The 22,181-nt window shown below is 66.6% G+C and overlaps 2 protein-coding genes across 2 annotated transcripts; both read left to right on the top strand.

The window, feature by feature from the left end:
* Positions 1-10,149: 10,149 nt before the first annotated feature.
* LOC122098879 (basic salivary proline-rich protein 3-like) lies at positions 10,150-11,639 on the top strand. The gene is made up of 2 exons (XM_042669381.1): positions 10,150-10,701; positions 11,457-11,639. Exons 1-2 carry the CDS (start codon positions 10,150-10,152, stop codon positions 11,637-11,639), a joined length of 735 nt encoding a protein of 244 aa, XP_042525315.1.
* A 69-nt stretch (positions 11,640-11,708) lies between these two features.
* Scrt1 (scratch family transcriptional repressor 1) lies at positions 11,709-15,523 on the top strand. The gene is made up of 2 exons (XM_042669474.1): positions 11,709-11,823; positions 14,598-15,523. Exons 1-2 carry the CDS (start codon positions 11,709-11,711, stop codon positions 15,521-15,523), a joined length of 1,041 nt encoding a protein of 346 aa, XP_042525408.1.
* Positions 15,524-22,181: the final 6,658 nt, after the last annotated feature.

The raw sequence follows: 22,181 nt of genomic DNA on the forward strand, positions 1-22,181 counted from the left end.
TGACGCTGGAGGGTCACGCTGACTGTCGCTGGAGGGTCACGTTGACTGACGCTGGATGGTCACACTGACTGACGCTGGAGGGTCACGCTGACGCTGGAGGGTCACACTGACTGACGCTGGAGGGTCACACTGAATGACGCTGGAGGGTCACACTGAATGACGCTGGAGGGTCACACTGACTGACGCTGGAGGGTCACACTGACGCTGGAGGGTCACGCTGACACTGGAGGGTCACGCTGACGCTGGAGGGTCACACTGATTGACGCTGGAGGGTCACGCTGACTGACGCTGGAGGGTCACACTGACTGACGGTGGAGGGTCACGCTGACTGACGCTGGAGGGTCACACTGACTGACGCTGGAGGGTCACACTGACTGACGCTGGAGGGTCACACTGATGCTGGAGGGTCACACTGACTGACGCTGGAGGGTCACGCTGACGCTGGAGGGTCACGCTGACTGACGCTGGAGGGTCACACTGACTGACGTTGGAGGGTCACACTGACGTTGGAGGATCACACTGACTGACGCTGGAGGGTCACGCTGACGCTGGAGGGTCACGCTGACGCTGGAGGGTCACACTGACTGACGCTGGAGGGTCACACTGACTGATGCTGGAGGGTCACGCTGACCCTGGAGGGTCACGCTGACTGACGCTGGAGGGTCACACTGACTGACGTTGGAGGGTCACACTGACGTTGGAGGATCACACTGACTGACGCTGGAGGATCACACTGACTGACGCTGAAGGGTCACGCTGACGCTGGAGGGTCACGCTGACGCTGGAGGGTCACACTGACTGACGCTGGAGGGTCACACTGACTGATGCTGGAGGGTCACACTGACTGACGCTGGAGGGTCACACTGACGCTGGAGGGTCACACTGACTGACGCTGGAGGGTCACGATGACTGACGCTGGAGGGTCACACTGACTGACGCTGGAGGGTCACGCTGACTGACGCTGGAGGGTCACGCTGACTGACGCTGGAGGGTCACACTGACGCTGGAGGGTCACACTGACTGACGCTGGAGGGTCACACTGACTGACGCTGGAGGGTCACACTGACTGCCGCTGGAGGGTCACGCTGACTGACGCTGGAGGGCCACGCTGACTGACGCTGGAGGGCCACGCTGACTGACGCTAGAGGGTCACACTGACTGATGCTGTAGGGTCACACTGACGCTGGTGGGTCACGCTGACTGACGCTGGAGGGTCACGCTGACTGACGGTGAAGGGTCACGCTGACTGACGCTAGAGGGTCACACTGACGCTGGAGGGTCATGCTGACAGACGCTGGAGGGTCCCGCTGACTGACGCTGGAGGGTCACGCTGACTGACGCTGGAGGGTCACACTGACTGATGCTGGAGGGTCACGCTGAATGACGCTGGAGGACCACGCTGACGCTGGAGGGTCACACTGACTGACGCTGGAGGGTCACACTGACTGACGCTGGAGGGTCACACTGATGCTGGAGGGTCACACTGACTGACGCTGGAGGGTCACGCTGACGCTGGAGGGTCACGCTGACTGACGCTGGAGGGTCACAGTGACTGACGCTGGAGGGTCACACTGACTGACGTTGGAGGGTCACACTGACGTTGGAGGATCACACTGACTGACGCTGGAGGGTCACGCTGACGCTGGAGGGTCACGCTGACGCTGGAGGGTCACACTGACTGACGCTGGAGGGTCACACTGACTGATGCTGGAGGGTCACACTGACTGACGCTGGAGGGTCACACTGACGCTGGAGGGTCACACTGACTGACGCTGGAGGGTCACGCTGACTGACGCTGGAGGGTCACACTGACGCTGGAGGGTCACACTGACTGACGCTGGAGGGTCACGATGACTGACGCTGGAGGGTCACACTGACTGACGCTGGAGGGTCACGCTGACTGACGCTGGAGGGTCACGCTGACTGACGCTGGAGGGTCACACTGACGCTGGAGGGTCACACTGACTGACGCTGGAGGGTCACACTGACTGACGCTGGAGGGTCACACTGACTGCCGCTGGAGGGTCACGCTGACTGACGCTGGAGGGCCACGCTGACTGACGCTGGAGGGCCACGCTGACTGACGCTAGAGGGTCACACTGACTGATGCTGTAGGGTCACACTGACGCTGGTGGGTCACGCTGACTGACGCTGGAGGGTCACGCTGACTGACGGTGAAGGGTCACGCTGACTGACGCTAGAGGGTCACACTGACGCTGGAGGGTCATGCTGACAGACGCTGGAGGGTCCCGCTGACTGACGCTGGAGGGTCACGCTGACTGACGCTGGAGGGTCACACTGACTGATGCTGGAGGGTCACGCTGAATGACGCTGGAGGACCACGCTGACGCTGGAGGGTCACACTGACTGACGCTGGAGGGTCACACTGACTGACGCTGGAGGGTCACACTGATGCTGGAGGGTCACACTGACTGACGCTGGAGGGTCACGCTGACGCTGGAGGGTCACGCTGACTGACGCTGGAGGGTCACAGTGACTGACGCTGGAGGGTCACACTGACTGACGTTGGAGGGTCACACTGACGTTGGAGGATCACACTGACTGACGCTGGAGGGTCACACTGACTGACGCTGGAGGGTCACGCTGACGCTGGAGGGTCACGCTGACTGACGCTGGAGGGTCACAGTGACTGACGCTGGAGGGTCACACTGACTGACGTTGGAGGGTCACACTGACGTTGGAGGATCACACTGACTGACGCTGGAGGGTCACACTGACTGACGCTGGAGGGTCACGCTGACTGACGCTGGACGGCCACGCTGACTGACGCTGGAGGGTCTCGCTGACTGACGCTGGAGGGTCAAACTGACGCTGGAGGGTCACGCTGACTGACGCTGGAGGGTCACGTTGACTGACGCTTGATGGTCACACTGACTGACGCTGGAGGGTCACGCTGACGCTGGAGGGTCACACTGACTGACGCTGGAGGGTCACACTGAATGACGCTGGAGGGTCACACTGAATGACGCTGGAGGGTCACACTGACTGACGCTGGAGGGTCAAACTGACGCTGGAGGGTCACGCTGACACTGGAGGGTCACGCTGACGCTGGAGGGTCACACTGATTGACGCTGGAGGGTCACGCTGACTGACGCTGGAGGGTCACACTGACTGACGGTGGAGGGTCATGCTGACTGACGCTGGAGGGTCACACTGACTGACGCTGGAGGGTCACACTGACTGACGCTGGAGGGTCACACTGACTGACGCTGGAGGGTCACGCTGACCCTGGAGGGTCACGCTGACTGACGCTGGAGGGTCACAGTGACTGACGCTGGAGGGTCACACTGACTGACGTTGGAGGGTCACACTGACGTTGGAGGATCACACTGACTGACGCTGGAGGGTCACACTGACTGACGCTGGAGGGTCACGCTGACTGACGCTGGACGGCCACGCTGACTGACGCTGGAGGGTCTCGCTGACTGACGCTGGAGGGTCAAACTGACGATGGAGGGTCACGCTTACTGATGCTGGAGGGTCACGTTGACTGACGCTGGATGGTCACACTGACTGACGCTGGAGGGTCACGCTGACGCTGGAGGGTCACACTGACTGACGCTGGAGGGTCACACTGAATGACGCTGGAGGGTCACACTGAATGACGCTGGAGGGTCACACTGACTGACGCTGGAGGGTCACACTGACGCTGGAGGGTCACGCTGACACTGGAGGGTCACGCTGACGCTGGAGGGTCACACTGATTGACGCTGGAGGGTCACGCTGACTGACGCTGGAGGGTCACACTGACTGACGGTGGAGGGTCATGCTGACTGACGCTGGAGGGTCACACTGACTGACGCTGGAGGGTCACACTGACTGACGTTGGAGGGTCACACTGACGTTGGAGGATCACACTGACTGACGCTGGAGGGTCACACTGACTGACGCTGGAGGGTCACGCTGACTGACGCTGGACGGCCACGCTGACTGACGCTGGAGGGTCTCGCTGACTGACGCTGGAGGGTCAAACTGACGCTGGAGGGTCACGCTGACTGACGCTGGAGGGTCACGTTGACTGACGCTGGATGGTCACACTGACTGACGCTGGAGGGTCACGCTGACGCTGGAGGGTCACACTGACTGATGCTGGAGGGTCACACTGAATGACGCTGGAGGGTCACACTGAATGACGCTGGAGGGTCACACTGACTGACGCTGGAGGGTCACACTGACGCTGGAGGGTCACGCTGACACTGGAGGGTCACGCTGACGCTGGAGGGTCACACTGATTGACGCTGGAGGGTCACGCTGACTGACGCTGGAGGGTCACACTGACTGACGGTGGAGGGTCATGCTGACTGACGCTGGAGGGTCACACTGACTGACGCTGGAGGGTCACACTGACTGACGCTGGAGGGTCACACTGACTGACGGTGGAGGGTCACGCTGACCCTGGAGGGTCACGCTGACTGACGCTGGAGGGTCACACTGACGCTGGAGGGTCACACTGACTGACGCTGGAGGATCACACTGACTGATGCTGGAGGGTCACGCTGACGCTGGAGGGTCACGCTGACTGACGTTGGAGGGTCACACTGACGTTGGAGGATCACACTGACTGACGCTGGAGGATCACACTGACTGACGCTGGAGGGTCACGCTGACGCTGGAGGGTCACGCTGACTGACGCTGGAGGGTCACACTGACGCTGGAGGGTCACGCTGACTGACGCTGGAGGGTCACGCGGACTGACGCTGGAGGGTCACACTGACTGACGCTGGAGGGTCACGCGGACTGACGCTGGAGGGTCACACTGACTGACAATGGAAGGTCACACTGACTGACGCTGGAGGGCCACACTGACGTTGGAGGGTCACACTCACGCTGGAGGGTCACACTGACTGACGCTGGAGGGTCACACTGACTGACGCTGGAGGGTCACACTGACTGACGCTGGAGGGTCACACTGACTGACGCTGGAGGGTCACACTGACTGATGCTGGAGGGTCACGCTGACTGACGCTGGAGGGTCACACTGACGCTGGAGGGTCACACTGACTGACGCTGGAGGGTCACGCTGACTGACGCTGGAGGGTCACACTGACGCTGGAGGGTCACACTGACTGATGCTGGAGGGTCACGATGACTGACGCTGGAGGGTCACACTGACTGACGCTGGAGGGTCACGCTGACTGACGCTGGAGGGTCACGCTGACTGACGCTGGAGGGTCACACTGACGCTGGAGGGTCACACTGACTGACGCTGGAGGGTCACACTGACTGACGCTGGAGGGTCACGCTGACTGACGCTGGAGGGCCACGCTGACTGACGCTGGAGGGCCACGCTGACTGTCGCTGGAGGGTCACGCTGACTGATGCTGGAGGGTCACACTGACGCTGGTGGGTCACGCTGACTGACGCTGGAGGGTCACGCTGACTGACGCTGGAGGGTCACGCTGACTGACGGTGGAGGGTCACGCTAACTGACGCTGGAGGGTCACGCTGACTGACGCTAGAGGGTCACACTGACGCTGCAGGGTCCCGCTGACTGACGCTGGAGGGTCACGCTGACTGACGCTGGAGGGTCACACTGACTGATGCTGGAGGGTCACGCTGAATGACGCTGGAGGACCACGCTGACGCTGGAGGGTCACACTGACTGACGCTGGAGGGTCACACTGACTGACGCTGGAGGGTCACGCTGACGCTGGAGGGTCACGCTGACTGACGCTGGAGGGTCACGCGGACTGGCGGTGGAGGGTCACACTGACTGACAATGGAAGGTCACACTGACTGACGCTGGATGGCCACACTGACGTTGGAGGGTCACACTGACGCTGGAGGGTCACACTGACTGACGCTGGAGGGTCACGCGGACTGACGCTGGAGGGTCACACTGACTGACAATGGAAGGTCACACTGACTGACGCTGGAGGGCCACACTGACATTGGAGGGTCACACTGACGCTGGAGGGTCACACTGACTGACGCTGGAGGGTCACGCTGACTGACGCTGGAGGGTCACACTGACTGATGCTGGAGGGTCACGCTGAGTGACGGTGGAGGGTCACACTGACGCTGGAGGGTCACACTGACGCTGTAGGATCACACTGACTGACGCTGGAGGGTCACACTGACTGACGCTGGAGGGTCACGCTGACTGACGCTGGAGTGTCACACTGACTGACGCTGGAGGGTCACACTGACTGACTCTGGAGGGTCACGCTGACTGACGCTGGAGGGTCACACTGACGCTGGAGGGTCACACTGACTGACGCTGGAGGGTCACGGTGACTGACGCTGGAGGGTCACACTGACGCTGGAAGGTCACACTGACTGACGCTGGAGGGTCACGCTGACTGACGCTGGAGGGTCACACTGACGCTGGAGGGTCACGCTGACTGACGCTGGAGGGTCACACTGACTGACGCTGGAGGGTCACACTGACGCTGGAGGGTCACACTGACTGACGCTGGAGGGTCACACTGACTGACGCTGGAGGGTCACACTGAACCTGGAGGGTCACACTGCATCCTCTTGCAGGGGACGTCGCTCCTGGGCGGGCAGTGTGGCCAGGATCAGGAGGTATGGGGCAGGAAAGGAGGGTGTGGATGGAGGGGCCGCTCCCTGGCGGACGCATGGTCCCGGGGGGGAGGAGTGCCACTCGAAGGAGAGGCGGGGCCGAGAGGAAGGTGCTGCGCGGGGAAGGGCAGCAGAGCAGGCGGGGCAAGGTGCATGGTGTCTCCTGCCAAAGCTGTCTCTGGCCCTGAGGTGAAGCCATTTCTCCGCTCACCGCACACGCCTTTCTTTCCTACAGCCCTCAAGTCGGGCCTCCGCTCCCCCAACCGGTCCTGGGCCTGAGCTCTGCGCCTGCGGCCCCGAGCCCTCTTGCTCAAGGCCAGCGCTCTACTCCTTGAGCCAGAACACTACTTCCGGCTTTTTCCATGATTAATTGGAGATAAACGTCTCCTGGGGCCAGGCATCGGCGGCGGCTCGCGCCTGTCATCCCAGCTACTCTGGAGGCTGAGATCTGAGGATCGCGGTTGACTTGCATGCCTGAGGCCCTGGGTTCGAATCTTCAGCACCACATAAGCAAAAAGAAAAAAGCCCGAAGTGGCGCTGTGACTCAAGTGGTAGAGCGCTAGCCTTGAGCTGAAGAGCTGAGGGACAGCGCCCAGGCCCAGAGTTCAGGCCCCTCGACCAACAACAACAACAACAACAAAAAAAAAAGTCTTAAGGACTTTCCTTAAAACCACCCCTGAGAATTATCTGGCTGGCTGAGCACTGGTAGGTCACACCTGTAACCCTACCTACCAACTCAGAAGGCTGAGATCTGAGGATCACGGTTCATAGCCATCCTGGGCCGGAAATTCTGTGAGACTTTTATCTCCAATGAACCAATAAAAAGCCAGAAGTGGAGCTGTAGTTCCAGTGGCAGTGTGCTAGACTTGAGCAAAAAAAAAACAAAAAAAAAACTCAGGGACAGTGCACAGGCTCTGAGTTCAAGCTGCAGGACTTACACAGGAAAACATAAAGAAAGAAGAGCTGTAACTTCAGCCGGGACCATCTCTGCCCATGGGTCATGCCTTTTGGAGTGCAGAACCCTCTCTGAAGCCTCCCATGGAGCCCTGGGGCTCCCGTGGAGCCCGGGTCCTCTCTGGAGGGGCCTCCCCACTCCTGCAGCTCTTCCTGGGCGAAGTTTATCCAACCCCACAGAAGACCATGCTAGGGTGTAAGGGTGCTAGCCCAGGCCCTTCTCAGTGAGGCTGCACACAGAAGTCATGACTGTGATGGCTGTCCTGCCCAGCCCGCCCACATGCTTGCTTGCACTCACACATTCTCTCTCTCTCACACACACACACACATATCACACACACACACCATCATTATGGCTGAATTCCTGTTGGTCTAAGTATTCTCATAGTTGGTTTTTTTTTGTTGTTGTTGTTGGTCGTGGGACTTGAACTCTGGGCCTGGGCGCTGTCCCTCAGCTCTTCAGCTCAAGGCGAGCGCTCTACCACTTGAGCCACAGCGCCACTTCCGGTTTTCTGAGTGTTTATTGGAAATAAGAGTCTCATGGACTTTCCTGCCTGGGCTGGCTTTGAACCGCGCTCCTCAGATCCCAGCTCCAGAGTAGCTGGGATGACCGGCGTCCTCTTCTTGCCAATGACCTTGTGCTGTTGTCCCAACTACACCCTCCCCCAGTCACTACATAGCCTCCTCCATCTTCTTGTCATACTGGCTTCCTCTGCTTCTGCCCAGCACCTTCTCTCCTCTCTGGACTGGACCCTTCCATTCTGGCTATCCAATGGTTCCCTAGGGGGACACAAAACCAGCCAAGGGTGAGGACAGGACCGTGGGGCCTGAGCAGGGTGCAGTGGGTGCTTTGGCGCTGAGTTCGGGAACACCACAGGGTGACTCCCCAGAGACGTTTCTGCAACATGGGTGGAGAGGGTTAAAACAGCAGCAGAGAGAGAGGGGGGACGGGGAGAGAGAGAATGAGAGACTGGGAGAGAGAGAGGGGGAGGAAGAGGGGGAGAGAGAGACAGAGAAAATGATGCCAGGAATGGATAAGGGACTGGGCAGAACAGCAAGTTGAAGCAAGAGAGCGGGAACGAGGCCTCCATGCAGAGTCCACTAGGAGGGCAAGCAGAGGCCGGCCGGAGCGCCCCCTGCTGGGCGCCCTGGGAGGTTCCTCTCCTGCAGCGAAGCCTGGTCAGCCCTCACTCTCCCTGGAGGCTCGAGAGGGCCTTGGGTGGACAAAGCTGAGGACAGTCCACTGTCCTTTCCCAGACTCTCCTGGCCGGGGGCTGTGGCCCCACGCAGAGGCCAGCGGCCACGGGAGCCGAGGAGGGAGGACCCAGATCGTATGCTGTCTGCGTGGAGGCCTGCGTGGACTGATGGCTAAGGCCCCGCATCCAGCTGCCCCTTCCCAGGGCGCCCTGCGGGAGGGAGGCTGTGGGTCCACCAGAGCAAGAGCAAGTCTGCCCCACAGTCCTCTTGGAGCAGACCCTGGCCACGGGCCACGGACCACGGGCATCTGCGCTCTGTATCTCTCCCTGCCAAGGGAGCTGGGGGCCCAAGAGGAAGATGGACAAAGGCAGGACCTGAACAGTGAGAGGAGAGAGGTTGGAAGAAGCAATGGGGAGATGAAATGAGCTGAAGGCGGTGACTGAGCCGTGAGAAGGGCTGGGACGAGCAAGGACGCTGTGGGAGACCCGGCCAGTGGGGAGGATGCAGGGAAGGGGAAGAAGGGGGGAGGGCAGTGGGGAGGGCAGAGCTGGGGGAGGGCAGAGCTGGGGAGGGCAGAGCTGGGGGAGGGCAGAGGGGAGGGCAGAGGTGAGGGCAGAGCTGGGGAGGGCAGAGCTGGGGGAGGGCAGAGCTGGGGAGGGCAGAGGGAAGGGCAGAGCTGGGGAGGGCAGAGCTGGGGAGGGCAGTGGGGAGGGCAGAGCTGGGGAGGGCAGAGCTGGGGGAGGGCAGAGCTGGGGAGGGCAGAGGGAAGGGCAGAGCTGGGGAGGGCAGAGCTGGGGGAGGGCAGAGCTGGGGAGGGCAGAGCTGGGGAGGGCAGAGCTGGGGAGGGCAGAGAGGGGAGGGCAGAGCTGGGGAGGGCAGAGCGGGGAGGGCAGAGCTGGGGAGGGCAGAGCTGGGGAGGGCAGAGCTGGGGAGGGCAGTGGGGAGGGCAGAGCGGGGAGGGCAGAGGGGAGGGCAGAGCTGGGGGAGGGCAGAGCTGGGGAGGGCAGAGCTGGGGGAGGGCAGAGCTGGGGAGGGCAGAGCTGGGGGAGGGCAGAGGTGAGGGCAGAGCTGGGGGAGGGCAGAGCTGGGGAGGGCAGAGCTGGGGGAGGGCAGAGCTGGGGAGGGCAGAGCTGGGGGAGGGCAGAGCTGGGGAGGGCAGAGCTGGGGGAGGGCAGAGCTGGGGAGGGCAGTGGGGAGGGCAGAGCTGGGGAGGGCAGTGGGGAGGGCAGAGCTGGGGAGGGAGGGCAGTGGGGAGGGTAGAGCTGGGGAGGGCAGAGCTGGGGAGGGCAGTGGGGAGGGCAGAGCTGGGGAGGGAGGGCAGTGGGGAGGGTAGAGCTGGGGAGGGCAGAGCTGGGGAGGGCAGTGGGGAGGGCAGAGCGGGGAGGCCCGCGCCGCCCCGCGGGTGATGGGGCCGCGGTCCAGATGCGCCCCCCCCCCAGCCCCGCTATCAAAATGCTAATCGGCCCCGCGCTCCGGCTGCGGCTCCGCGTCCCCCGGGAGCCGGGGCGAGGCCCGGACCGGGGCCGGCGGCTGCGGCGCCGCGATAAGGGGGCCGCCCGCCCCGCGGGACGGACGCCGGGCCCGCCGGGCACAAAGCGGGCGGCGCGGGCGGAGGGCGCGGGGCGCGGGCCGGGCGGGGGCGCGGGGCGGGGACAATGGCGGCGCCGGCCTCGCTGGGGACCGCAGCGCCCGCGCGCGGCCATTGTGCGGCCCGGGCCCCGCGCCCGCCATTGGCCGCCGGTCCTGACGTCACGCGGCTGCGAACGCCGGCGGGGCCGCGGCCGGGACGGAAGCCACCGCGGGCGCGGTCTGCGGAGCGGGGCCGGCGTCCGTCCCCCGCCCGCCCCGCGCCCGCCCCGCCTCGGGAGGCGCGGGGTCGGCCCGGGTGACCGCGGCCCCGGCACTGCGGCACGGGCGCACGCGCCGCGTCCCCGGGCCCAGCCCCCGCCGCCCGCGCCGCCCGGACCCCGAGGGTCCGCCCGCGTCCCCCCGCCGCGGGGATGCGTGGGCGCCGGGCCTGTTCCGCGTCCTGCCCGCGCGTCCGCCGAGGCCGCCGGCGCCGCCCCCCCCCCCCGCGGGCCGGGCCGGGGGAACCCCGCACGCCGAGGGGCGGCGGCCCGGGGACCCCTCCCGGGGGACGGCGGCCCCCCGCCCCGCCCCCCGCGCCCCCTCCCCCGCGCCCGGCCTTAAAAGCCGGCGGCTGAGCCGGGCCGCGGGCAGAGGCCGCCGCGGGCTCGCCAGGCCGGCCCGAGCCGTCCGAGCGCCGGCCCCGCCCCCGGACCCCCGCCCTCCCCGCGCCGCCCCTCCCTCCCTCGGCCCGCCCTCCCCGCGCACCCTCCCCCCGAGGACCCCCGCCCCCCGCCGCCGCCGCCGCCGCCGCCGCCGCCGCCGCCGCCGCCGCCGCGCTCTCGGGCTGCAGAACAATAAAGCGAGGCTCGCGGAGACCCCGGCCGAGGACCCCGGCGGGCGGCCCGGCCCCCGGCCCCGCGCGCGCCCGCCCGCGCCGGCCGAGCGTGCTCGGGCGCTGGCCGCGGTGCTGCCCGGGCCGGCGCTGGCCGCGGTGCTGAACCCGCCGCCGCCCGCCCGGCCCCGCGCCGCCGCCCCCGGGGGCATGGGGCGCCGCTGACTGAGGCTCCGCCGCGGCGGCGGGGGGGGGCGCGGGCGGGGGGCGGGGGCGCGGCCGGCCCCGCACCCATCCGCAGCCTCCGGGCCCGGGACGGAGCCGCCCCCCCTCCCCCGCTCCTCCCCCGCCTGTCCAGGGGCGGCACTGCGGGCTGGGGCGCCGGGACCAGAGCAGCGAGCAGCGGAGCGGGCCAGCGCCGCGCGGACGAGGACGCAGAGCCCGCGCGCCGACGCCGGGACGGAGCCGCGGGGCCGGCCGCCCGGAGCGTCCCCGAGCCGGCGCGGGCACCGGGCCGCCCCCGCCGCGCGCCGGAGGGTGACGGGGCCCCGCCGCGGCCGCAGCCCCCCCGAGCCCCGGCCCCGCAGGCCCCGCAGGCCCCGCAGGAACCATGCCCAGGTCCTTCCTGGTGAAGAAGGTCAAACTTGACACGTTCTCCTCGGCAGACCTCGACAGCTCGTACGGGCGCGCCCGCGGCGACCTGGGAGCGCGGCTGCACGAGAAAGGTGCGCTGGGGCGGGGGCCGGGGCCGGGCGCGGGGCTGCGGCGGGCGCCGGGGGCCGGAGATCGGGGCGGAGGGGCCGGGGCTGCGGCGGGCGCCGGGGATCGGGGCGGAGGGGCCGGGGCTGCGGCGGGCGCCGGGGCGGAGGGGCGGCGGGGACCGGGGGCCGGGGCTGCGGCGGGGGTCGGGGTTGGGGCCGGGCGGGCAGGATCCGGCCAGAGAGAAGCAGGCAGGCAGGAGGTTGAGACTGGAGCCAGGACCGCAGAGGGGGCGGGGGGGAGCGGAGCAGGCCAAACGCTGGCCAAGCCTGGGGGAGGCGGCTGGAGGAGAGGTGGGGAAGGAGACACCACCGACCCGCGCCCGGCTAGGGCCAGGACACACAGCCGGAGGGACACCTGCTGACACGACCAGCCGGCCCGCCGGCGCGTGCAGACCCGCACCCAGAGACCTGGGCCCAGCCGCCACCCTCTCCCTGTCCTTCCCTGCACCCCAGGGCCCTGATAGGAGTTCGCTGGGCGCTCTGCGGAGCCGCAGAGCTGGGTTCCAGCGGGGTGGCCCACCTGTCAGGGCCAAGGTGCCAGCAGTGTCTTCCCTGAAGTAGAGGAGGGGGGGAGAGAGGAGGGGGAGACGGAAAATGTGGGGAAAGCAAGCCCAGGGTGCCCAGGCATGGGCGGCTCTTTGTGTGAGGCCGCCCAAGTCCAATGACAACTGTTTAGCAAGAGTGCGAGGAGGCCCGGAGTGCCAGCAGTGGAGGTGGCAGAGCCAGTGTGACCTGCAGGAGCGTGAGCCTGTGTGGGCCCATGTGACTGCGTGTGGCCATGTGACTGTGCGTGTGTGTGACCCTGTGTGTGTGTGCCTGCCTGTGTGCCACTCCATGGGGCCATGTGACGCCAGGGCGCTGTGCACCATGTGACCGTGACCCCGCATGAGTGGGTGGGGGGTGCCAGGGTCTCTCGCTCTGCGGGAACCCCAGGCTGGCACTGACCGAGCCGGAGCCTGCCTCCTGAGGGGTGCGCATTGTGCGCTGGAGGCTGTGAGGCCATCTTGTGAGAATACCTGTAGTCACCAGCCTGAGCCATGCTGCCCTCCAGCCGCTCCTTCCTGCGGCTGCGGCCCTGGGCCGTGTCCTAGCGGGCTCCTGGCCACAGTTTCCCTGGTTGGCGGTGCTGGGGTTGGAGAAGGCCTCCGAGGGGCCTCTCCCTGGAAGAGGTGGGGCCCGAGGACACAGGCTGGCAGGGGTGCGGGGAGAAGGGTGATGAGCGGGGCTTAGGCTGAGGAGAGGGAGCGGGTGCGGAGAACGACGGAGAGATGGGAGAGGAGAGGAGAGGGAGGCGCCGGCGCGGGCCTGCGGGGCTGGTCAGCAGGCCCGGAGGGCGGAGGGGGCGGAGGGGGCCGGCGTGCGGGCGCAGGGCGCGCGCCGGCGGCGGCGGAGAGCCCGGACCGCGCGGAGGCCCCGTCCCGGCTTTGTGCGCGGCGGGGCTGCAGTGTGTTGCATAATCAGGGAAAACTGCTGAAGTGGGGAGAACCCGAGGGGGAGGGGCGGAGGAGGAAGCGCCGCCCCTCCCCCCTGACCTTGAGGTTGGGGGGGCGGCCGCGCCCGAGGACGCGCTCCCCCCGCGGGGCGGAGCCCGGGCTGCTCATCCATTCTTCTCCGCTCTCTCTTCCCGTCTTCCTTCCTCCTTCCCTCTTCCCCTCCCCGCCTTCTCCATCCCTCCCTGCGGTCCCTGCTCCATTCTTTGTCCTCCGCTTCCACTCTCTTTCCACCCGGGCCTCCCGTCTGTGTCCGTGCCCGCCCGTGTCCTGTGCTCGTCTTGTCCCCCGTCCTGCCCCCCTGCCCCATCCCGTGGTGTCCTGTCCCCCGGCCTGTCCCCTGCCCCCTGTCCTGTGCGTCTTGTCCCTGGTCCTGTGGGGTCTTGTCCCCTGTCCCCATCCTGGGTGCTTCTTGTCCTCCCCATCTCCGTCCTATGTGTCTTGTCCCCCACCCTGTCCCCATCCTGTCCACTATCCTATCCCTGTCCTTCCCGCGTCCTGTCTCCCGTCCTGCCCCCTGTCCTGTCCCCGTCCCCGGTCCTGTCCCCTGTCCTGCCCCCTGTTCTGTCCCCGTCCCCGGTCCTGTCCCCTGTCCTGCCCCCTGTCCTGTCCCCGTCCCCCGTCCTGTCCCCCGTCCTGTCCCCGTCCTGCCCCCTGTCCTGTCCCCGTCCCCGGTCCTGTCCCCTGTCCTGCCCCCTGTCCTGTCCCCGTCCCCCATCCTGTCCCCCGTCCTGTCCCCCGTCCCCCGTCCTGTCCCCTGTCCTGCCCCCTGTCCTGTCCCCGTCCTGCCCCCTGCCCCCCGTCCTGTCCCCGTCCTGCCCCCCGTCCCCCGTCCTGTCCCCGTCCTGCCCCCCGTCCCCCGTCCTGTCCCCGGTCCTGTCCCCTGTCCTGCCCCCTGTCCTGTCCCCCGTCCTGCCCCCTGTCCTGTCCCCCGTCCTGTCCCCTGTCCTGTCCCCGTCCTGCCCCCTGTCCTGGCCCCTGTCCTGCCCCCTGTCCTGGCCCCTGTCTTGTCCCCTGTCCTGTCCCCCTGTCCTGTCCCCCGTCCTGCCCCGTCTTGTCCCCCGTCCTGTCCCCCGTCCTGTCCCCTGTCCTGCCCCCTGTCCCCCGTCCTGTCCCCGTCCTGCCCCCTGTCCTGCCCCCTGTCTTGTCCCCTGTCCTGTCCCCGTCTTGCCTGTGTCCTGTCCCCGTCCTGCCCCCTGTCCCCCGTCCGTCCCCCCTCCCGCCGCCCCTTGTCCGCCTGGCCTGCAGGATACCTCAGCGACTACGTGGGTCCCGCGTCGGTCTACGATGGCGACGCAGACGCGGCCTTGCTCAAAGGGCCGTCCCCGGAGCCCATGTACGCGGCGGCGGTGCGCGGAGAGCTGGGTCCGGCGGCCGCGGGCTCGGCGCCGCCGCCCACCCCTCGCCCGGAGCTGGCCACCGCCGCGGGCGGCTACATCAACGGCGACGCGGCGGTCAGCGAGGGCTACGCGGCCGACGCCTTCTTCATCACCGACGGGCGCTCCCGCCGCAAGGCCGGCCAGGCCGGCTCGGCCGCCGCCCCCTCCGCCGCCGCGGCCGCGGCCCCCGACGGCGACGCCGGGGGCGGGGGCGGCGCGGGCGCGCGCGGCGCGGGGCCCGGGGGCCGGGGCGGCGCGCGCGCGGGGGCGGGCGGCGAGGCGCGTCCGGGCGCGGGCGCCGCGGGGGTCGGGGGCCGGCACGCGTGCGGCGAGTGCGGGAAGACGTACGCCACGTCGTCGAACCTGAGCCGCCACAAGCAGACGCACCGCAGCCTGGACAGCCAGCTGGCGCGGCGCTGCCCGACGTGCGGGAAGGTGTACGTGTCCATGCCGGCCATGGCCATGCACCTGCTCACGCACGACCTGCGCCACAAGTGCGGCGTGTGCGGCAAGGCCTTCTCGCGGCCCTGGCTGCTGCAGGGCCACATGCGCTCGCACACCGGCGAGAAGCCGTTCGGCTGCGCGCACTGCGGCAAGGCCTTCGCCGACCGCTCCAACCTGCGCGCGCACATGCAGACGCACTCGGCCTTCAAGCACTTCCAGTGCAAGCGCTGCAAGAAGAGCTTCGCGCTCAAGTCCTATCTCAACAAGCACTACGAGTCCGCCTGCTTCAAGGGCGGCGCGGCCGGCCCCGCGGCCCCCGCGCCGCCGCCGCTCAGCCCCGTGCAGGCCTAGGCCGCGGGCCCGCGCGGGCCGGGTCGGCTCTCAGCAATACGGGCGCTGGGGGGGGGGGGGCGGGAGGGCGGGCCCCGACCCGCCGCGCCCGCCGGGGGCCGCACCGGCCCCTTCAAGCAATAGGGTCCTGAGGGGAGACCCACCCCGAGCCCTCCCCTCTCCTCCAGGGTGCCCCAGGCTCTCTCCCAGCAATAGGGTCGACCAGACCCAGAACCGAACCTCATCTCTCAGTTGAGTCTCTGAAGACCGGGGTGAGGCGAGGTTAGGAGCGCCCTCCTCCTCCTCCCCCCCCTCGGCGCCCCCAGATCGCGTGGCAGAGACTCAGGTCTTCCCCACCCCGCCCCAGCCTTCCAGGGAGGCCTTTCCGCCCAGACGTCCAGGGAGCCCGGGGAGGGGCGCCAGGGCGAGCGGCGAGGCGGGCCGGGGAGGGGCCAGGACGGCGGCGCCCGCTCCCTCGGGGTCTTTCGGGGCCTCGGCACGGCCGCCCTCCTACCCTCGCCTCGCATCCTCTGCCAAATCCGAATTCTTCCAGCCCAGTTTCACGAATAATAACGACGCATATCGAATCGCATGGACTCCTCCGACCTCCTCCGACCCCGGCGCCCCGCCCCGGCGCCCCGCCCGCCCTCACACCCCGGCCTGCGGGGTCGGAGGACGGCGCGCCCGCCCCCACCTCTGCGTTCACTTTGCGGGTAAAGCCCCCCGGGGGTGCGGACGCGCCGGGGTTCCCTCCTTCTGTATTTATACGTTTTATTTTTGAACGGATTGCACTCGGGTCAAGGGAGGGCCCCCGGACCTCTCCGTCCTTCCCGCTGCAAGCCTGGCCGCGCCCGGGCCGTGCGGGACGGCTCCCTCCGGCCCCGAGCCCCGCCCCGCCCCGCCCCGGCCCCGCCCCCGAGGCGCAGGCCCCGCCCCCACTCGGTTGCCAACTTTTGCCCGTCTATGCCAAAGCCTCGGCGGCAACCCCGCCCCCAGGGCCCGCCCCACTGGCCGCCGCCGTCGTGACGTCACTGCATGCAGCCCCACCCCCTCCCCGACCCTCCCCGGGGCTGCCCGCTCCCTTCCCTTAGTTAGTCCGAAGCCGACTATAGAGCAATAATGCGCACTGCATGCGAAGCTGCCGCAGCCTCTAGAGTTCTGAGAATCAGGTATCCCCCGCCCTCCGCCCCACAGGCCCCTCGATCAGGGATGTGCGCGGGGCCGGCCGCGCAGACCTCCCCCCCACGGCAGGGCCCGGCGCGTGTCCAGGTCCCGGGGGCGGGGTCCCCCCGCGGGGGGGGGGACCGTACAGGGCAGGCCCTCGCGGGCCTCGGTGGGTCAGAGCACCGGGTCCTGGGCCCAGGCCGCTCCTCCCACCCGCCGGGGCCCCGGCCGGGTCGCTGCTAGGTGCAGTGGGTGAGAGCTCTGACGGGGGCCTTGGGTCCCCAGCCCGAGCAGGACGACCGGGGGCCGCAGGGCCCAGCCCCCACGGGCCTCCACACCGGCGCCCACTCCTCTAACTCTGACAGACGAGGCCCTGCCACGCGCGGCCCGGGCGGCGCGAGCCGGGACCCGGCGTGGCCCGCGCGTCCCCAGCACGAGCTAGGCCTCCGCGGGGACCCCGCGCCCGCGCGCGCCGGGCCTGCCCGCCTGTGTCGCATGCACACGCACACACAGGGCCCCCCCCCCCCCCCCCCCCGCACTCCTGTCTACCTACCTGTGGAGAAGGCCTTGAGGCCTTCGGGCCTGCCAGGATTCCTCGCTTAGCCCACACCCTGCCGCCGTGGAAAGCCATGGGCCCCCTCCCGCCCCCATAACTAAGCAGCACAATAACCGACTTAGAGAATTCAGGTAGAAGGAACGTTTAGGTAGCACCTATTTTGTACTGATTCTACAAGTAGGGCCCGAGGTGCGGGGCCCTCGGGTGGGGGCTGTGGCTGCCGGCCCGCCCTGTTCCCACCCCGCCTGCGCCCCGCCGCCTTGTACATATGCCCGCCCGGAACAGGCCGGGATTTTTACTCGGGCCGCGCCCCTCTTCCGCCCCCCTTTGGGGCCGGGCCGGCTGGACAGACGGACGGACGGACAGACCTCCTTCCTAAGCACAATAGCACCAGCTCCCCGGAGCGCCGCACCTCCACGAGGAGAATAAATGCCACTCTTGATAGAATTTGGAGTGTTGGCTGATGTGTCCTCGGCGGGCGTCCCTGCTCCCAGTTGGCTCTGCGGGCCAGCGTGGGGAGCTGCTGCTCCAACCACAGCCCAGGCCTTTCTCCTGCTGAAGACGGCCAAATGAGTTAACTGGACCAACTTGTTTGAAGGCAAAACAGTTGGCTTTTCTCCTGTGACAAGTGAATTTGCTCCAAACCAGGAACTGAGGGCACTTCTGGGTTCTAGTTCAATGTCAGGTCTAGCCCAAGCTGACCTAGAATGCCACAGTGTGTACCGCAGGGCCAGTGGGCCTCGGGCCTGGGGTGGCTCTACTTTTCCCATAGGGGTTTCTGCTTCTTCCATAGGTCTGACCTGCAGGCAACTACATCAGTAGCTCTGGGTCCTTCTTTAGGGAGTACTTGGACATCTTGGAAAAAATGGGAACACTGTAAGTTTGGAGATGTAGCCTCTCTGTGACCTGCCATCTCTATCCTGAGCCTTAGATCCTGGAGCTATGCTCCTCCATCACTGGACATTGACTCTGAGGATAGCTTGGGTGGGGCCAGTTCCAAGAAGGAGATGCCCAGGGGCAGAGAGGCTTCCCATAGCCTCCTTCCAGCCTCTAAACAGGGTGAATGGAGATGAAGAAATAGGGGGAAGGGCTATACTACATATAGGGAAGACACAGGGGCTAGCGATCACCCTGCCAAGCAGCGCCCCGGCGACCAGGTAGGCAGGCATGAGCTAAGTGGTCCAGAGATTTTGCGTATGTGGCCAAATGAGATCAGCCCTAAGCCAAAGCCAGCACAGCTGCCCTCACCCTGGCAATGACAGGGACCAGATCCTCTCAGACTCCCATGGAGAGCAAAGTAACTGTGTCTCCAGTAGGTCCTGATCTGTGTGTGGCTGGTGCTTGCCAAGGATTTCAGTGGGAGTGGGTACACCCATCTGGGAGTTTCTGTCACAATAAAAACATACCTGGTACTGGGAGAGTTTAGTGGCCAGGGCCCCTGTCCCTGGTTGAGCAGACATCTCAGGATCTCAGGGAGTAGACAAACACCTTGTCTAGGGATACCCTAGCACTGCTTTTGATGAAGCTCTGCTTCAGTACTACACCAACCCCTCTATTTGGATCTGCACCTTGGCAGGTGGCAAAGGCAGCCAGGAAGTCTCCTCATGCCTATTCCTTTCTTCAGGACTTCACAGTCTCAGGGATTGACTGGGTCTGAGAGTTGGTGTGAAGGACGGAAGCCACCCCCAGGAGACCTGGGATGAACTCACCTCTCCATCCCTCCTGACCACGCATGGGCACAACTTTCTATTCACAGAGTAGGTGGCCTAAGCTGCTGAGTATCATTAGGGAGCATCATTGCTCCCTAATAGACTGCCTTGTTCTGTTTACAGCCCAAAGATGCTGGTGACCCTTTCTAAACCTCAAAACCCTCGAGTGCTGGGCGCCGGTGGCTCACGCCTGTCATCCCAACTACTCAGGAAGCTGAGATCTGAGGATCGTGGTTCAAAGCCAGCCTGGGCAGGAAAGTCTGTAAGATTCTTTTTTTTTTGTCGGTCGTGGGGCTTGAACTCTGGGCCTGGGTGCTATCCCTCAGCTCTTCAGCTCAAGGCGAGCGCTCTACCACTTGAGCTACAGCGCCACTTCCGGTTTTCTGTGGTTTATTGGAGATAGGAGTCTCACAGTCTCTCCTGCCCGGGCTGGCTTTGAACCGCGATCCTCAGATCTCAGCCTCCTGAGTAGCTAGGATTACAGGCATGAGCCACCAGCGCCCGGCGTCTGTAAGATTCTTATTTCCAATAAACCACTAGAAAACCAGAAGTGGTGCTGAGGCTCAAGTGGTAGAGTGCTTGCCTTGAGCTGAGGAGTGCAGGGATAGCGCCCAAGCCCAGAGTTCAAGCCCCACAACCTACAAAAACAAAACAAAACGAAACCCGAGTTTCCTTATTCCACCAGTGTTTCAAGCCTGGATTCTCCTCTATTGTTGTTACTCAGTAGGTAGCATTGAACCATGGTTTTCTTGTCACTAAGCCACATACACCTTTTTTCCCTCCAACCAATCTCACCTACTCTTTCTTTTCCTGAATGCTCTGGGCCACACCTTACACTCTATTTCAGGATACTAGAGCTTGTCAGTACCAGGTAACCTGTTCTCAGGCTTCCATATTGGCCAGCTTCCTGGCCGCAGGCCCCAGCTCTTGGTCACATGAGGTCACCTCACTCCCATGGCCCTTTGCTGGGACAGCTTTCAGAGCAGACATGGCTGAAGCAGCTGCCTCAACATGTCCGTTCACTCTTCATTGGTCAGTGTGCAAGGTGTCTTTGGACTTAGTGGTAAGCTGAGCCGTTGGTTGTCTGCTCACTCATCTAGCCATGGATTTGTCTGCCAGTTCTTGGTCCCATGTTGGAAGATGGCACCACCAGAGCCCACTGACACAGGGACACAGAATGTAGAGGTTTTGTGTTCACTACCAAAAAGGAGAATGGGAGTGGATAGCAGTCCCACAACTCATATCTATGTTTTAGGCTCTCAAGGGTACATTTTCCTCTACCCAGCCTCTTGGATCAGTTCACACAAAGGCCTAGCCTTGTTTGCTTCAGGCTCAGGGCCAGCATCTTTTTTTTTCTTTCTTTCTTTTTTGCCAGTCCTAAGGCTTGAACTCAGAGCCTGGGCACTGTTGCTGAGCTCCTTTTGCTGAAGGCTAGTTCTAGTGCCACTTGAGCTACAGTGCCACTTCTGGCTTGATATGGTGCTGAGGAATGCAACCAGGGCTTCACTCATGCTAGGCAAATACTCCACCACTGAGCCACCTTCCCAGCCCCTGGGCCAGCAGCTTTGATGAAGAGACGGCATTTGGGGAGACTGGGTAGGTGATGAGGCAGTTGTGACCCACAGACAGTACCCGTGTGAGGGACTCTCCAGCTGTCGCCCTCCTTTGTAGGCTACAAGAATACACCTGCCCGATCAGCCTGGCATCAGCCCACAATGGCTTCTGGAGAGGAGATTGTGTCAAGGGGACAGTGGAGCAACTCTGCCAACCACCACGGCCTGCACAGGGGAGGGAAGCAGGCCGACTGCAAAGGAAGCGGTGGCTGTCCACAGGGAGGCCTCGCCCCGACGAGGCGCTTCCGGGCTTCTGGAAGGGGCGGTCTGTCCAAGTCCTTCTCCGAGGCCTGCCGGGGGTCTAGGGCTGGGGGCCGGGGTCTGGGGCCGGGGTCTGGGGGCCGGGGTCTAGGGCTGGGGGCCGGGGTCTGGGGCCGGGGTCTGGGGCCGGGGTCTGGGGCCGGGGTCTGGGGGCCGGGGCTGGGGCCGGGGTCTGGGGGCCGGGGTCTGGGGCCGGGGTCTGGGGCCGGGGTCTGGGGCCGGGGTCTGGGGCCGGGGCTGGGGCCGGGGTCTAGGGCCGGGGTCTGGGGCCGGGGCTGGGGGCCGGGGTCTGGGGCCGGGGTCTGGGGCCGGGGCTGGGGGCCGGGGTCTGGGGCCGGGGCTGGGGGCCGGGGTCTGGGGCCGGGGCTGGGGGCCGGGGTCTGGGGCCGGGGTCTGGGGCCGGGGTCTGGGGGCCGGGGTCTGGGGCCGGGGTCTGGGGGCCGGGGTCTGGGGCCGGGGCTGGGGGCTGGGGCCGGGGTCTGGGGCCGGGGCCGGGGGCCGGGGTCTGGGGCCGGGGGCCGGGGCCGGGGTCTGGGGCCGGGGCCGGGGGCCGGGGTCTGGGGCCGGGGCCGGGGGCCGGGGTCTGGGGCCGGGGTCTGGGGGCCGGGGTCTGGGGCCGGGGCTGGGGGCCGGGGTCTGGGGCCGGGGCTGGAGGCCGGGGTCTGGAGCCGGGGTCTGGGGCCGGGGTCTGGGGGCCGGGGTCTGGGGCCGGGGCTGGGGCCGGGGTCTGGGGCCGGGGCTGGGGGCCGGGGTCTGGGGCCGGGGCTGGAGGCCGGGGTCTGGGGCCGGGGGCTGGGGGCCGGGGTCTGGGGGCCGGGGTCTGGGGCCGGGGTCTGGGGGCCGGGGTCTGGGGCCGGGGTCTGGGGGCCGGGGTCTGGGGCCGGGGTCTGGGGCCGGGGTCTGGGGGCCGGGGTCTGGGGCCGGGGTCTGGGGCCGGGGTCTGGGGGCCGGGGGCTGGGGCCGGGGTCTGGGGCCGGGGTCTGGGGGCCGGGGTCTGGGGGCCGGGGTCTGGGGCCGGGGTCTGTGGCCGGGGCTGGGGGCCGGGGTCTGGGGCCGGGGTCTGGGGCCGGGGCTGGGGTCTGGGGCAGGGGTCCGGGGCCGGGGCTGGGGCCGGGGTCTGGGGCCGGGGTCTGGGGGCCGGGGTCTGGGGCCGGGGGCCGGGGTCTGGGGGCCGGGGCTGGGGTCTGGGGTCTGGGGCAGGGGTCCGGGGCCGGGCCGATGGCTCCGTTCAGCTGCGGAGGAGTCCCGCCCCATTCTCGCCTGGCCCTGGCCTTGGGGAGAAGTCCCTCTCGGTCCAGAAGCGGGCCTTTCCCTCCGGTGCGCCCCGGGGCACCCCAGGCCCCAGCCGCTCGCGGTCATGGGTGAGGAAACCTCAG

Source organism: Dipodomys spectabilis, unplaced genomic scaffold, assembly GCF_019054845.1.
Source record: "Dipodomys spectabilis isolate Male_0828 unplaced genomic scaffold, ASM1905484v1 ptg000495l, whole genome shotgun sequence".
Taxonomy (NCBI): Eukaryota; Metazoa; Chordata; class Mammalia; order Rodentia; family Heteromyidae; genus Dipodomys; species Dipodomys spectabilis.